Raw genomic sequence first — 12813 nt, 5'->3', positions numbered from 1 at the left:
TGAAATTAAGATGTTAGCATTGCTGAAAATTTCCTTCAAGATGAATCAACTTATCAAGTGAATTTAGAGACAGATTACCAACAATCAATGAGTGGAAAAAACCTTTCAACATATATAGCAGCATTCCTACTAAACAAAATAAAGACAAAAAAAATCTCTCTTTCTTTCTCTCTCTCTCTCCATACACTATACCAGTGTCATACCAAAATGAGGTTTCACCGAGGTATCCAGTTTTATTCTAGATACAATTCTAATAGTTGGCTTCAGCTAAATCATTTGAAATACTGATATGACTCCAACTAGTTAGGAAGAAGAAATGCTTCTACCTGTGATGTTTATGGCATGACCAGCCACTCTCTATTTACCGCTCCTCTCCACCCTGATTTAGAAGAGGAGGAGAGATTGATAAGGCTTTGTTCCCTTCTCATCTTTTATCATAGCTCCAACTGCATTTTCCTTCCTCCATACGGCCAGTTTATGTCAGAATCTCTCACCAGCAACTGCTTACACCAACCACTCCCCAGTATCAGACACTCCTCAGCCCAAAGAATGAACACAGGAAGCCTGGAATACCGAATCTTTAAAATACACCTACTAGGATTTAGTCTCATCTCAGTTAAACTGGTGTAAATCCAGAGTAACTCCGCTGAAGATAACTGAATTATTCTGGATTTACACTAGTATAATCAAAATCGGAACATAGCTGACTTACTTTAGGAAGGTCATGTGTTTCACTGCCCACTTGCCATATGTGGGCCAACATTAAAGAAGCTAATTTAGAAGCTAATTTAGAAGCTGGACTGCAGTTTGACTCAAATATTCAATGCATTTTACACAGAAATGTGTACAAAATGCAAAGTTGTATACAACATAATACAATATCACAAGTAATAGAAATAGATGGCAGGATCTATTTAGGCTGCAAAACAAAGTATTTACATCCATTCTTGCAGTTAAAACAAGCACAAAGAATCAGCAAATCAGCTTTCAGTGCACAAAAGTAAGTTCAAAGTCAGGACAACTGCAACTATTATCAGTGCTTTTAGATTTAAGGCTTTTCCTTGTCATTGAAAGAGGAGTAACAAGAGAAGGTACAACATAAACACACATTAAACAAGATGGACAGTATCAAAATAAATAGTAGAATCACTGAATAATACACTTTCCAATACGCCAGCTGTACAAACTGCATCCAAATAATATCTTTTTGTGAGGATTTTTATATGTTATTATTTGATACTTTATAAGATTTGCAAACATCTTAATTTAAGGAGGCACCACATGCCATTTTGGTACAACTGTTAAATACAGTGATGACAAGGCCTGCTTGTTTTATTGTTTTTGCATGCAGATGTACCCATCTTTCTACAGCTCAGGATACATGACTCCAGAACCATTATTAAAGCTATTGTTATTGCTTTTCAAAATGTACAAGCCCTTTCATACGTCCTCCTTTCGTAAGAGTACTTTTGTTGTTGCACCCACATCACTTTCCCAAACTGGTTGCAACAGTACTCTATAATTGCAGAACTTCAGCTTAGAATCCTATAATTAATTTGTTCACAGACCACACCTTTAGAAGTAACAGCTTCACACACTGAAGAGAAGAGGGTTCTGATTTTCAAGGGAGCTTGTTAAATTTATTGCCTATATTATTGTGTTGCATTAAAAAACTGATTTCACCTTCACGTTTGGGATCACCGTTCTACACATCCTCCTTGTATCTTGCACTGATTTGTGAACTATGAGCCGTATTTTTTGCTTGTGTGGTTTTATTACTAAAAAAACTGACAGGGCACTCAAAACCTCATTCCAAGTCAAAAGAAAATAAATAAATGTACTTTTCCCATGGAGAAATCCTACAGGAATAGACATAGGACCCCAGAAACCCAGCAAGCTTCACCATGCCAACTTCTTAACAAATGGTCCTCTCAGGGGCAGAGGGGCTTGCAATGGGCAGGAATGTGGTACTGAAGTGGTAGGGAACTCACAGATTCCAGGGATCTATGAGGAAAAAACTCCTACCCAACAGTGTGTCCCAAAGTTTGCAGACTGCTTCCCTGGCAGCATATATCCCTTAGGTGCGGCCATTGGCTTCTGCACCCTCTTTGAGAGGTATGGAACTTAGGTTCATACGCCTAAGATAGGGTTACCATCCGTCCGGTTTTCCCCGGACATGTCCGTCATTTTCAGCGTTAAATGGCTGTCCAGGGGGGATTTCTAATCAAGTAGAAATGTCCAGGATTTCCCCCTTCCCCTCATGCAGAGTGCGGCTCGGCTGATTGGATGGCGGGGCCTGATTGAAAGCCTCTCGCAGCCACTGGGGCCTCTAGCAGCCACAGTCCCTCCCCCTCCTGGCTCCCTCCTCCCCCGCAGAGCAGCACAGAACAGTTTTTGAGTCCACGTGGAGCTCGCAGTTCTCCCTCTGCCGAGTGAGTGGGGGAGCAGAGGCTGCAAGGCGAGGAGGATCAGGGCAGGCTGGGGCATAGAGGCTGCAGGGGCAGGGCAGGCAGGGGGTGCAGAGGCTGCAGGGTGAGGAGGAGCAGGGCAGGCAGGGGCATAGAGGCTGCAGGGGCAGGGGGGTGCAGGGCAGGTGGGGGGGTGCAGGGACTGCAGGGTGAGTGGGGAGCAGGGGTCACAGAGACTGCAGGGACGGGGGGGTGCAGGGACTGCAGGACGAGTGGGGAGCAGGGAAGCACTTAGCAACCCCCAACCAAGATCAGAGCGGGATGGAGGAAGGGGAATGCGGGGTGCTCAGAGGAGGGGGCAGAGTTGGGGCAGGGACTTTGGGGAAGGGGTTGGAGAAGGGGCGGGGTTGGGGCAGGGCCAGGGGCGGAGTTGGTGCAGGGCCAGGAGCGGGACCGGGGTCCTGTGGAGTGACCTCTTTTTTAAATGTTTGAATATGGTAACCCTAGCCTAAGACCAGCATTTACTCCCCACGTGAATAGACACAGGTTTTGAGAGGGAACAGATAACACAGAGTTACTGCTTCCTGGCTCCATCCTCCTTTGACCCAAAAGAGTCCTACCAGAGTTGTGGAGCCCTCATCACAAGAAGCAGAGAGAATGAAGCTTTCAAGGAAATGGGAGAACAAGCATGCAGCTGTGGTACTGCTCTCCACCTTTCACTTATCCCCTTATGTGTGTTCCTCCGCTTGCACAGCACCTATTGTGCAAGAAGAAATCATCTGCTCATTAGGTGATTTTACATTTGGATGTAATTTTAAAATTTTTATCTCTAACAACCCAAACCACTGTTGTGTTATTCAAAGTTAGCTTGAGTTGTAAAAAGTATGTATTAGGAGATGAGTTGTTATAGATGAATTAGGCAGTAACTGGTGACAAGCAGTTATCATCAGGAGATAATTGACCTTATTTGAGAGTTAAGCATCCTGAGGCAAAGTAGAGTGTGCTTAATCCTGGCAGGTTAATTATCCAGTGATTATGATAGTTTGGAAAGTATTATTGCTAAGAACCATTTGCAAAATGACACTATTAAAAAAAAACTTAATTTAATAAAAATTAAAAGCAATGACAATAATCAGGTTCCCTAGTCATGTATTGCCAGATAATGACTTCAGAATGGCCTTAATTGGTTAGTAGCACTGGCTGTATGATTATTTTTATATTGAATGTTTTGTATTAAATTTATTATGTGAAGTCTAGTTAATAAGTGTCAACTATTCAAGCCAAAAGGTTTTGGATAGGTAGGAAAGAGATTTCGAAGACAAATGATCAACATACCAATGGCCATTGAGCTACAGTTATAGCTGATAACTACTACAGTTTATTATAGCAGTGTTCAGCACCACCATTGCAGTTAAGGGTATGTTGGCATTTACATTCTAAACTAGAGTATTTATTTTGTTAGGTTTACAACTTGCCCATTTTAATTATCATCTAGCTGAAACTTGGAATAACCAATCTCCATTCGGTTGTAAATTTTTAAGTGCAAGATGTAATTTAAAATCTCTTTGCCAATTGTTTTTAGTTTAAAAATGGCATCAATTTGAATTCTGCTGCTCTTTTGATGCTTTTCGCATTACTCTAAGAATAAACAGCTCAGTGTTCAACAATAAAACTGTGTTGGTCTATAATGTGAAATGAAGATAAATATACAGAAGAGTAAAATCATATGTGAGACTACTCTCTATTCTAATAAAGTAACAATTATACCATCTAGTATGAGTTTTCTAGCTTATATGCTTAACTTATGTATGTCCCTTTACTGTTTATGATAGATAAATTAGCAAAATTCAATGAAAACAACATATAAAGACAGAAGGAAAGATCAAAATAGATGGGGAAAAATGGGTGCTTACATTGGCTCAGCCAAGTGGTTCACTTCACATCAAGACACAAATAGACAGACAATTAAACATTATTATATAAGATTCAAAATCAGGAAAAATGAATCCAGGAGAAGAAACAAAAAGGGGAGCATTCAGAAGGTTGAACTGCGTCAGAGAAAACTTTTCTTGTTAAAACGGTTTTGCATGCTCTTAACCACAAACCAAGATACATGGAACAAAAACACTGGGAACCACAAGATACAGCCCACGCCAATAATTAGGAAGTGTACCATGGAAAGAGAAAGGGTTTCAAATCACAGAGTGACAAGAGAATATACCACTGTGAAAGGTATCCTAAAGAAAGAAGAATCTAAAGTGGCAATGAGCAGGTTACAAAGCAAGAAACAAAAATGATCTTTGTTTACAATGGGCTGCGAGCAACATAGATCAAGAGGTCTGGTACTCTTTAAAATGCATAAACAGTATGGTAACATTTAATGATGATAGGTAAAAGATACTATTTAAATATAAGCTGACCGACAACAGACTGCTTCAAGAACTATATACAGTAAATGCAGGGAGCATTTTACACTGCATTATGCATTACAATATTACACAATAAGTTATGACAAGTAAGTAAGTAATACCATATCCTATTGAAACAGCAGGGGGAATTAAAGTAGGCAGAATGCAGTTTCCATTGGAGCTGTTGCATTTAGTTTTGTGAAATGTTGTTGTATATCTAAAGACAAGTGATCACAACTTATGTTTTATATCTCATCTGAAAAATGATACCTTACGCACCACAGTGATCCGTTATATCAGAAAGATTAGGGGAGCAGTACCAACCCAAAAGGAGGAGGAACACAACACTGGGAGGTTTCTCATTCAAGAACTGACCAGGCCTGACTCTGCTAACTTGTGAGATCTGACAAGATCAGCACCTGAGACGGTACGGTTCCTGAAAAGAAATACATGGTAGCACCTCAATGAGGTCTTCACAACGCAAATGACAGAATGAGGCTGTCATAATGACAAAGATAGAAAAAACCTGTTACTTACCTGTTGTGCAACTGTTGTCCTTCGAGATGTGGGCACAGATCTCCACTCAGGTGTGCTCGTGCCCAGTGCACTGAAGCCAGAGAAAGTTGCCCAGCAGTACCTGTAGGGACAACGCCCATGATCTCTGGCCCTTAGCCCCTCCCCTGGCTACTGAAGGGCAGTGCTTCCCTGATGCCTTTCAGTTCCTTTGCACCCAATGTCAAGAGTAGAGACTCTTATATAGAGGGGATGGAGGATGAGTCATGGAATACCCATCTGCACCTGCATCTTGAAGAGCAACAGTTACAAAACAGGTAGGTAACCATTTTTTCTTCTTTGAGTGGTTGCAGATGTGTATTCCACCCAGGTGACTCACAAGCAGTAATCGTAGGAGGTGGGATTCAGAGTCTATTTAAACAATTACAGCAGAATGGCCTTCCCAAAGTTGCACCTGACCTAGATGCAGTGGTAATAGCATAGTGCTTGGTTAATGTATGCATAGAAGACCACATAACAGTCCTGCAAATGTCCTATATCAAAACATCACTGAGAAATGATACTGACATTGCTTGAGCTCTCATCGAAATAGCCCGCAATCTTTGCACAGGCATGGTCTGAGCTACTTCATATGTTGTTGTACTGAAGGAAGTTATCCACCTGGAAATGGTGTACACAGAGACCACCTGACCTTTAGTTCAATCTGCATAGGAGACAAAACGACAAGATGATGAACAGAAAAGCTTTGTCCTCTGCACGTAAAACGCCAAGCATCATTTCACATCCAATGTATGAAGTTTCTGTTCATCTGCAGTTGAGTGTAGTTTAGGAAAGAACACCAGTAGGTATATTACTTGGTTAAGGTAGAAATGAGGAACCACTTTCAACAAGAATTTAGGATATGGTTATAGGGCCACTTTGTCTTTGAAAAACTGCATATGGGGGCTCTGCCATTAAGTCCTGTAGCTCAGTTACTCTCCTTGCAGTTGTTATAGCAACAAGGAAGGCTGTCTTCTGGCACAGGAGGGACAGAGAGCAGGTTGTCATGGGCTCAAATGGAAGCCCCATAACAGCAGTGAACACAGTATTAAGGTCTCTCTTAATAAGGGAACTGGCTCTTTCACTGGTGGGAGGTAACGAATGACTCATCTCAGAAATCTAACTATCATAAAGTCTGAGAAATGGCTTTCCTTGGATGGGTGGATGGAATGCTGAGATCACCGCTAAGAGAGTCAGATCTAAGCATTGAAGATGTAGCAGATACTCCCAAATTTCCTGAATATGAGCTAGCCTTCGTTGAATGCCCAGGGCCAGTGATCAAATCGAAAACCGCTTCCACTTAGCCAAATGGGTAACTCTAGTGGATGGTTTTCTACTATTGAGAGGTATTTGTCTAACATCACGCATTCCTCTTCCTCATCTAGCTATGCAGCATCCATGCAACCAGATGCAGACTGCTCAGTGTTGGATGCAAAACTCAACCATAGTGCTGAGTCAGTAGGCAGTAGATCAAGACACAGAGGGAGAGAGATGGGAGGTTGAATAGATAAACTTAGTAGGTCAGAGAACCAACATTGTCTTGGCCAAGTTGTTGCAATGAGAATTAGTCAGGTATGATTCAGTTTTAGTTTGAGAATAAGCTGAGGAATCAGTGGGATCACGGGAAAGGCATGCATTAGCACTGATTCCCAGTTCAGGTGGAAGGCATTGGTTAAGGTTCCTGGACTAAGACCAAGCAGAGAGCAAAATTGATGGCACTTCTTGTCTCTTGTTGCAAACAGATCAATAGCTGGGATTCTCCATTTTGCGAAGATGGACCTGAGCACATTGTAACTTCAGAGACCACTCGTGATTCTGGGAGAAAATCCTGTTGAAGTGATCTACCAAGTAATTGTGTACCCTCTGGGTAAATGAGCAGCTATGCGAATTATGTTTTCCTCAATGAAGAACTGCCAAAACTTTATTGCCTCTTGACAAGCTGGTTGGAGCAGGCTCCTCCCTGCTTGTTCATGCAATACACTGCAGTGATGTTGTCTGTGAGTATGTGAACTGCTGTGCCTGATGTGATCTCAAAAGACTCAGTATGCAGTGTAAATGGCTTGAAGCTCCAGGATGTTGAAATGGAAAGACGCTCTTGTTCTCATCACAAGCCCTGAATTTTCAGTGCCCCTAGATGTGCTCCCAACCTATTGAAGAGGCATTGTTGATTACAGTTCTGGTTGGTGGAGCAAAGGGAACAACCTGGCAAACATTGCTCTGAACTGCCCACCACTGTAGGGAGACCAGGATTGCTGGAGACACCCAGACAATTTGGGCAATTGACAACTCGGGCAATAGACTAACTTCAATCACACTTATAGACGAAGGGGCAATCTCACATACTGGATTATGTACATGAATGCAGCCACATGGCCTAATAACTTCACGCATACAAGGACTATGGTCCAAGCTTGAGACTGAAGTGCCAGACCCAGGTGATGAAATGCCTAAAATCGTTTGTTTGGAAGAAATGCTCTCAAACTCAAGAGTCTAGCAGGGCCTCCAAAGAACTCAATTTTTTTTTTTTGAGTCAATGTTAAACAACTTCCCTTTGTTAAACAACTTTCCCAAAATCAGACCCAGACGATTGTAGAGACATAACATGAATTGGACATGCGAGAGGACTTGGCCCTCAGTAACGAATCATCTAGATATGGGAAGATATTAACTCCTTTTTTTTCTGAGCTATGCTGCTACCACAGTCACGCATTTGGTAAATACCAATGGAATGGAGGATAGGCTAAATGGAAGCACCGTGTACTGATAATGCTGACCTACCATTACAAATCACAGAAACCTCCTGTGACCTGGAAAGATTGCCACATGAAAGTAAACATCCTGAAAATCAAGGGTTGCAAACTAGTTGTGATTCAAACCAGGGAGAACAGTCATTACGGTAACCATGCAGAATCTTGTATCTTCCCACGGACTTGGAGACCAGGAAGTATCATAAGTAGAATTATTTCCCCCGATTCTGAAGGGAAGCCTCCTCTGTGGCCCCCAAAGCTCAAAAAGTATGTACCTACTGAAGAAGCAGACTCTTAGGAGGGTTCCCTGAAATGGGATGGGGTAGAAGGGTGCATGAATAGGAATTGAATGGCATAACCCAGTCCCAGTGCTTCAGATCCAGTTGTCTGTAATTATTGGCTCTCAGGCCCTGTAGAAGTCGGAAAGCCTATCCCCAAATGGGGGCTTGAAGCGTAATGACTAGAATGCTGACCTCAGAGACAGAGTCAAATTGGCTGCTTGACCGAAGCTGATGAACGACGGGCCGACTGATTGACATTGGGGCCAGAACACCTTATTCTATGAGACTTGTGCCTCTTTCTGGAGAAGTCATGCTGTCTAGATAATTCCACCTGAAAAACCACTGAGGACGATACTGCTGCTGACACCTCTTTACTGCTGGTGTAAAAATCCCCAAATGAATGCAATTTAGCTCACAAGTCTTTACATGAATGCAGCATCTCCTCAGTTTTGTCAGAGAACAAGAATAATGGCTGCAGCAACAGATGTTCAGGAGGAGAGGCTACCGGCAGAATAGGTGATCTCATTCTGGACTGTACCAAGAACTGAGACCATGCCGACTTTGGAACAGCCCAGAGATTCCAAGGATGCCACTCTGGGTAAGGGTACTGCATTGGTGGCCAGTAAGCACTGGGCCAAGGATGTCTCACTTTACTACAGGATTGGTGCCGATCTGGATACTGATGGGTGATCCCCAGGAGGTCTTGATGACTTCTGCGAGTGATAAGATAAAGACATCTCTGAGCCCGATGCTGAGAAACTTTCCAAGTAGTCCACATGCAATGGAAGAGCCATCCCCCACAGGCTCAACAAATGTCCAACCTCATCCAAAGTCCAGCACATCAGATGCATTGGTAAGGATGAAGTTAAAATACTAGACACTTCAAGCACTGATAGTGGCCTCACACTTACATTCTATACCAGAGCAGACGTCAGCACTGACATTAAAGCCAGCACCATTCCCATCATGGCAGTGAGCACCAGAGTCATCAACAGCAGCAAAGAGAATACATAAGAAGAACATACGAACATAAATACGGCCATACTGGGTCAGACCTGTGCTGATTTTCAGTGCCAAAAAGGCAGGCAACTTCAGTCCTGTACCCTGAGTTAGAAGAGGTGCCAAAGTTGGTGCCTACACTAATGCCAAGTCCACAACCCATACAGATGGTGCCAAGGGCACTGACGAAGAAGCCATCACAGCTGAGCACCCTTGAATCTGAGGAGACTCAGGAACTGATTTTTCCTGATACGCCTGCACTGGTATGCTGTCAAGCAAAGCAAGTCCGATGCTGCCAACACTGATACCATCAGTACCAGACTCAATGGACCACCCAGAGATGATACTGGAGACAACAGTACTGAGTCTACTTGCTCTTGCCTCAGTACTGAAAAGCAAGTAGATGGCTCTGCTCTCTCACATACAGGATGAACCATGGTGCCCGTCTGCACGCCTCTTAGAAGGGAAAGAGGAATCTCTCCTAGCTCTGGAACAGCTCCAGCCTTTTTTATGAGATTTTTTTCTAGGGGGACCAGAGGAAGGAGAATAGTCTTTCTTCCTCCTGGGAGAGCCCATGCTACCTCAAATATCCTCTGGGAGGCCTACTGATCCATGGAGGTCCCCAGTGCCAAAGCAGGCCATATGGCTTGCTCCAGAAGGTGCTGCTTCAAATGCAAGTCCTGCATTCACTTATAGATGCAGCACCTTTACTTAAAGTGCCCCTACCCCAGGCACAATAAACAGCATGTGTGGGGTCACTATTGAGGACAGTCATCTCACACAAAGGATAATGTTTAAACCCTGGTGATGGCATCAGCCAGGATGACTATCTAACTAAACTACTACGATAAATTAACCTGAGAGTACCAATAACTATTTTAATTATTTATATACAATAAAATCCCAAACAGACTGAGGTAGAGCAGCATGAGGTAAAATACCACACAAAATGTTCTGACTCTAGCCACAGGCAGTGCGAAGGAACTGAGGGTGTCAGGGCAAAGCTGCCCTTAAACAGTCGGGGGAGAGGCTAAGGGCCAGAGGGCACAGGCATCACCCCTCTGGGTACTGCTAGGCCAAGTTCTTCGGGTTCAATGTGCTGGGTGCATACACACCTGAGTGGAATACATGTCTGCAACGATTCAAAGAAGAACTGTCAATGTTAAATACTTCTCCCATCCAACTACCCGTGGTTAGTAGACTCTCACTATCCTACTGCACCTGAAGAAATATGCTATTTTCTAATCTTTAAAAAAGTATTCAGGGCTGGTCTATGCTAGTTTTTGCACTGCTGTATCCGCACCAATGTACACCCCGAGGGCAGACATGCTGCACCAGTGTACAAATTCACTTTCCCAATACAGTTTACTCTGATTTGAAACTTAGACAAGCTGCAATAATGCATGTAACTTTTCACACCAGCATAGCTATGGTGGTGCAAAAGTGGCACGTGTAGAGAAGCCCTCACTCAGTTCATTTGTTTATATGACTTTCTTTAGGAGTTCACCCTTTTATTCATGATAAGCAAACATAAAAATGCTTACAAGAGAACCCTGTGAATTAAGAAAATGCAAAGTGATATCAGTACAATCAATAAAATGTTGGCCTCATTGAGGTCAATTGCTGTTTTGCCATTGAGTTCAGTGGGCACAGAATTTCACCCAATCTGTTTACCCCACTCTTGCACAGAAGAGCATAACAAAAGTGAATTTCTATAGATGGTTTGCCATTCTATCTTCCATAGAGATCAATGAGAAATTTATAAACTGTGTTTTCTTAATGTCCTTCTCCTTCTGCTTAAAGAAAGTGTCTACTTTATTGCAGAATGGGACAGCAAGACTAAAGCTATCAAGATGAAAACTTTTAACAGGTTAACACATTAGCAGTCCATTGAACCACTGAACTAGTTTAATTCTTTCTTTTTCAACTTAGATTGTAAATTAAATTTTACACAAAGTTCCTTAAAATATGTTAATGAAGAAAGAAAAATCAGAGATTATTCTAGACATAAACATCTGTCAGAAACAAATATTTTTAGTAGGACTCACCATCTCATTTCCGAAAAGGATGTCAACGTAAGGCATGACTTTCATCAGTGGCTCCTTATAGAACTGGCTAATAAATGGTGCAGAAAGATTCAAAGTGAAGATCTTGTTGTCTGCAGAAGAATGATTGGCCACCTTTAATACTGCTTCTGGTGAAACTGTAAGAAAAAATCCCTGCAAGCAAGCAAACAAATATATATTACTAATTTCAAATTAGGAATCTCAGTAAATAAGTTGTTTGCAGGTAGGACAAAAAATGAAAAGCAAACTTATCGAATGTGAAACTGTGTATAAATGGCATCCTTTGATTTAATTTAATTAGTCAGATTAATCCATTATGCCTGATCTCTTAATAATGCAGTATAATATTTAAACAATGAAAAGGATGTCATCCAACATAATTAATAATATTTTGTAATATAAAATATGAAGCCATTTATATGTTAATAAAACCAGTATCAATAAAAGGAAACAAATAAGTAACTACATAAATTAGGGTTGCCAACCCTCCAGGATTGCGCTGGAGTCTCCAGGAACTAAAGATTAAATCCTTAATTAAAAAGTATGTCATGTAACACTGCTCTACAGCCAAAATGCTTCTGAAATAAATGTAGTTAATCTTTACTAATTCTGGGTCACTGAGAACGAAAATGATGCTTAAAATTGTTGATTGGCTCTAGTTTTCAAGATATGCTGTTGGGTCAGTATATACGACCCTTGATTTGGGAATGGCGGAAGATAAGTGAGTTATAAAGGGAACGGATCTCAATTTAAACCAGAAATGATGAAAATACATCTTTGACTGGATCTATGAATAAATCTATGACTGAGTTTGGACAGTACTTGGTTTTTAGGCAAAACAATGAATGATGCAACCTGAAGCTGGTATTATGTCATACATGATATGAATTGCATCATGTTATTCCTAGAAGTCATGGATGATGCAATCATAACGAAGCTTACATCACTCTGCGGAACAAATGGCCCTATATCAGCTCTAGAAATCATAGTGTCGTGCTCTCTTATTTGTCAGTGTTTGAATTTGCAAAGGGACACATTTCTGTTTAGCCAAAGTGAGCAGAGATGCCTCGTACTTGTGTGAACACTGCAGATAACTCCTGCTATGTTTGTGGTGAAGTGACTTTTGCATCACAAAAGCGCAGTATAACCACTATGGTTAAGAAAGCCTAGCACCTTTATTTTGGCTGCAAAATTGGAGATCAGGACAAGAGGTGGGCCCCACACATATGCTGCAACACTTGTGCAACAAATCTTCGCCAGTGGTTGAACAGGAAAAGGAAATCTATGCCTTTTGCAGTACCAATGATTTGGAGAGAGCCAACAGATCATACCAGCAATTGTTACTTCTGCAT

At 41.8% G+C, this 12813-nt stretch overlaps 1 protein-coding gene across 4 annotated transcripts in view; it reads right to left on the bottom strand.

Moving 5' to 3' along the window:
• Positions 1 to 12813, bottom strand: part of ADK (adenosine kinase) — a 542722-nt gene that overhangs the window by 116856 nt on the left and 413053 nt on the right. For all 4 annotated transcript variants that reach the window (XM_034775506.1, XM_034775504.1, XM_034775505.1 and 1 more), the window contains one exon: positions 11444 to 11614. In XM_034775506.1, coding sequence (XP_034631397.1) covers positions 11444 to 11614 — 171 coding nt within the window. The remainder of the gene's footprint in view (positions 1 to 11443; positions 11615 to 12813) is intronic.

The sequence above is a fragment of the Trachemys scripta genome, chromosome 7 (assembly GCF_013100865.1).
Source record: "Trachemys scripta elegans isolate TJP31775 chromosome 7, CAS_Tse_1.0, whole genome shotgun sequence".
NCBI lineage: Eukaryota > Metazoa > Chordata > Testudines > Emydidae > Trachemys > Trachemys scripta.
Note: the sequence above shows the minus strand (reverse complement) of the source record. Positions and strands in the feature narration are given on the sequence as shown.